The sequence below is a fragment of the Papaver somniferum genome, chromosome 7 (genome assembly GCF_003573695.1).
Source record: "Papaver somniferum cultivar HN1 chromosome 7, ASM357369v1, whole genome shotgun sequence".
Lineage (NCBI taxonomy): Eukaryota > Viridiplantae > Streptophyta > Magnoliopsida > Ranunculales > Papaveraceae > Papaver > Papaver somniferum.
Genome location: NC_039364.1, coordinates 31,420,722 through 31,425,393, shown reverse-complemented (window position 1 = coordinate 31,425,393; position 4,672 = coordinate 31,420,722). Strand labels below are relative to the sequence as shown.

The window sequence follows — 4,672 nt, the reverse complement described above, 5'->3', positions numbered from 1 at the left end:
TGGATGTTGAAGATGTAGAAGGTAATGTATTGTAATATGAAGGTGGAGATGGTATGTATGAGGTGGATGGTCTGGAATATGGAGAGAACCTTGGTGGAAGATATGGTTGGGAAGGAGTGAATCTTGGTGGATAAGAGGGTTTATGTGGTCTATATGCAGCAAATTCTTTTGATTAATCAAGAAGAATAGCTGACTTAGATCTATCTTTTAGGATGATTTCTTCACTCAGTAGTAGATTATGAAGTTATCCAATAGTAACAGGTGGATTTCTAACTCGAATTGAAGTTGAGAAAGAATCAAACATATAATTAAGGCCATTGAGAATGTAAACTATCATTTCACTATCTCCAATTTTAGATCCAGCTGCTGAGAGAGAATCTGAGATCTTCTTGATTTCATTCAAAAAGTTAATGATAGATGTGTTACCTTGTTTGAGGGAAGATAATTTCATCCTGAGTTGAAGAACGTGAGTTGAAGAAACAGCTGCAAAAATCGTTCCTCAACCGCTTTCCAAAGATCAAAAGACGTAGTTGGTCCTGCAAAATATGAGATAACATTTTCTGAAATAGCCGACTGAATCCAGATAATCAAGGTTTGATCTTCAACATCCCAATGAGTATATTCAGGATTAATTGTCTCTTCCGAATCAGCATTGCGAGCAGCATACACAAATTTGAGTGGGCATGGATAAGATCCATCAATAAAACGAAGAACATTAAATCTTTTGAATAAAGGTAAAACTAAAGCTTTCCAGGTTAAGAAATTGTGATCTTGTAACTTTAAAGGAACTATCTTAGAGATAATATTGAGAGGAATCTTGGAAATATTTGATTCCATGGTAGTAACTGTGAAAGAAAATCAAGAAAAGTTGCAGGTGTTGAAGAAAAGTTTCTGGTTTTAATGGCGGAAGCAAACAAGAAATGGAAATCGGGCACTTATGACTCTGATACCACGATAAATTATTGAAGGAAAGGAAAAGAATCTTTTGTTAACAACAAACAGAGGAGAGTGCAAAGTACTTATAGTCAGTGGTCACAGACCGATTATGACCTTTCACAAAGCATGAAAACATAATAGAGCGACCGTTAGGTAACCTGTACGGACAAGTACAATTAATAAACAATTGTCACTAACAGAAATTAATAATGACACACAGTTACAAGCTCAGGGCACTCCTAGACTACTTGTAGTCTCAATTCTTCTATTAAAGGGTACAAAGAGTCCTTTTAGTATCAAAATTACATGCTTGAAATTCAGAAGAGGAAGAGACAGATGCAGGAAAATATGATCATTAGTGATCTTTGCAATTTGTTGGTCCTTCTCACAAGAGTCCCAGGCTTGAGAAGCTGATAATAAATGAAGTGAAAGCTACAATGTTTCTTTGGGATTCATCTGGAAAGCGGTTCAGAACAACGCCATTCCGAAATTTAATTACTTAAGATATTAATGTCATACTGGTTCCTTGAATTTTTTTGATTAATACGAATTTGACCTTACTCCTCGAAAGGAAAAAAAAAAAGAAAAAATCTAGCAACAATACCCCGCTAAGTTTATTCTTTAACCTCAATGAAATTTGCTTATGCATGTGAAACGTTACATAATTTCTACTTGATCTTTTGCAGAAATGCCAACAGGCACAAAATTAAACTAACTAAACAACTCTGCTGAGTCTGCTCTACCCATTCAATCAGCACTCAACAAACTTAAGACCATGTATCAGGTGGAGGAGTTATGATCAACACACCCCTTATAGAATTAGCTAGTGCCCCTTTAGCTACATAATCAACAACTGCATCTGCCTCTTTGTTGAAATCAAAGTTACGTGCTGCTGCATTATGACCGTTCTTGTCCAATAATATATGGATTTTGGTACATCCTCGGTAAAAGTATTTCTCATTAGCAGCCATAATTATTCCTCTTTTTTATTTTCTGTTCAAAAGATTTCACTAGATCAAGTATATTCTAAACCCACTTTGTTAAAAAAGAAGTCAAAAACAGGATACCAACAAATCAAATTCCATTTTCTCCACAAAACCGGAAAAGGTGAAAACTGCCCTTATAACTCAGGCAACTCTGTCAATTCCCCTGCCCCTACGAAAATACTATACCAAAACTCCATGTCTTCGTCAATGTTAGGTACTGAAGTTGTGGACGTTGCAGCAACAGGAAATTCTTCCTTTGGTTCAGCCAACACTTCCGGCATGTAATAGTTATCGGCATCCGATACATTATCATCAATTCTTGGAAATGCTCCGGAGGAGTAATCGGCGTCCTCATCTTTGATACCCATGTCGAAGTCATCTGTTGTTAAGACCAATGAGTCGTCCACACCAGAGGAGAAGTCACTGGAGGAAGATTGTTGAGGTGACACTGAATTGTCGGCAGATTGCTGAGACACTGAAGGCTCAACTTTCGTGTTTTCATTTACTTGCCGCTGCTTCGTTGCACGTTTCGGTTGATTTTGATTCTGAATGAGTCTTTTCTTGAGATGGGTGTGCCACACATTCTTAATTTCATTGTCTGTTCGTCCAGGTAATCTTGATGCAATTGTAGACCACCTGAAGAGAAAGAAAAAAAAAAAAAGGTTGAAAATCAGACGACAAGCCGTTGTTACTGTAGTTGATACCAGTTGTCGGAGTTGAAAATTCGTCATCCCTCCGTCAAAGTTCCTTTTAGAATAATAATCCTTAATTCATTCATGTCTGCTTCATATTTGTGTTTCTTTCTTTATTCATAATGATGTGTGTGGAATTTGTTTTCCCATGGAATTTGTGTTTCTTTCTTTTGATTTGCAGAATAATTAAAATTGAATTCACAAGATTATATATACTGGATGGATACGAATCCTGCATTTTTGGTGTTTATATATTATTAATTAGATTTAGCTGTAAAGTGTTTTGTTGATGATGTCTATCAATAAGCACTAATTCTCATAATTAAATAAAACATAAATTTGAAAATTGAATAATGAGTTAACGACTTACCGATTGCCAAGCATTTCATGCAATTGGATGATAGTTTCTTCTTCATGAGTGCTGAAATTTCCTCGTTTAATATCAGGTCTTAAGTAATTTGTCCATCTCAATCTGCAGCTCTTCCCACACCTCAACAGACCTGCAAGTTATTAATCCAATTCAAAAACTCAGTATGATTGAAATTGGCAGATAATAATAATAATAATAAATGATGATGATCATACCAGCTTGTTTTGGAAGAGCACGCCAATTTCCATGACCGAACTGTTGAATGTAAGATACGAGGGTTTGATCTTCTTCAGCAGTCCATGGACCTTTTTTCAATCCCATCTTCTCACAGCAAGGAGCTCGAACCATTTTTATCCTCCGCTAGCTATGGATATCTTCTTGTCAGAGTTTGAGATTATTGATTCAGTATTTTTCTCTTCTATATACTATCAGAAATGGTTGAGTTTTAGATCACAGATGGTTTTATAGTTATACTAGTATTATGAAGAAAACGTGCCATAATTTTCTTTGATTAGGACCACTTGGGGGGATGGTGGGCCAAGGAGGACTCCTGCACGAAATACACGTATTAGAATGGAAGGAGGGACCTACATTTGGTTACCAACGTAAAGTTAGATCGGAAATAATGACGGGACGGCTGTTTGATTCTGATACTCAGCCGCGACAGTGAGAGAACCTATAGATCGTTCTTTTCTATGAGTCAAAGAGGAAATTTACCAAAAAATGCTACCTAAAACAAGGAACAGATTAGTTGTATGGATTCTTCTGGAGGGATTAAAATTGTTTTTGGCCGTGAATTAGCAAAACACTCTACTCATTGTGTGGTAGATCTCCTTCTCGAAAGGAGATTTTCCCATGATTTGCACGTTCGATTGTAATTGTGCTGCAAACTTTCTTTTTCATTGTTGCTTCCAAGGGACTGATTTCTCCAGCTAGGAGGGGGAGCCTAGGGACTTAATGGACCACCTCACCAGGTTAATAATGATTCCAGAGTGTGTATTATTCAGCTTGGTCCCATCCGATTGGCCTATTAGCCAAACCACTGAGATTCAACACAAAACAATTATACTCATTGATTTCTATCGAATCCAACTTGGTGCTTCCTAGTTTAAAGCCTAGGCATAATATCTGACGCCTACTACTACAAGATAAAAAAAAATGTTATTTTGAAGTAAAATGGAGAACCCCTTACCCCAATTATTTTACTTAATAACTAAATTATCCTTGACTAATTAGTGTTAGTTTGGGTAATTAATTAATGTTTAATCAAATTAACTATGTTAATTCATCATCAAAATTCCATTTTTTTTGTATTTTGAAAAATCAACTTAGAAACGGTTGACGTTCGTGCAAATCGTAGTCCGATTCTCGATTGAGTTTTTTCAATTGACAAAAAAAAAACAGAAACGGTTCTTCTTAATGTACACATAAACCGATTATATCAGATGAAGTTTATAAATGTCCACATAACCCGATTCTGCCATACTTTCATAAACAAAATATTCATTACATAATTTAGGAAATTGACGCATTACATATATATGAAAATTCAACATACGAATTCTTGAATCTCACATATCAATACATCGTGAATGAACCTCCAAGCACGGTGGTACAACACCACATAATATTCCTTGTGGTGAATGAACTTTTTTTCCCCATTACGAATTATCCATAGGTCGTTGGAT

The 4,672-nt window shown here is 35.9% G+C and overlaps 1 protein-coding gene across 1 annotated transcript; it reads right to left on the bottom strand.

The window, feature by feature from the left end:
- Window positions 1-1,572: 1,572 nt before the first annotated feature.
- Window positions 1,573-3,412, bottom strand: LOC113296868 (transcription factor MYB4-like). Its single transcript, XM_026545226.1, has 3 exons — window positions 3,200-3,412; window positions 2,985-3,114; window positions 1,573-2,558 (listed from the first exon to the last, which is right to left on the bottom strand). Exons 1-3 carry the CDS (start codon window positions 3,330-3,332, stop codon window positions 2,057-2,059), a joined length of 765 nt encoding a protein of 254 aa, XP_026401011.1. The 5' UTR covers window positions 3,333-3,412; the 3' UTR covers window positions 1,573-2,056.
- Window positions 3,413-4,672: the final 1,260 nt, after the last annotated feature.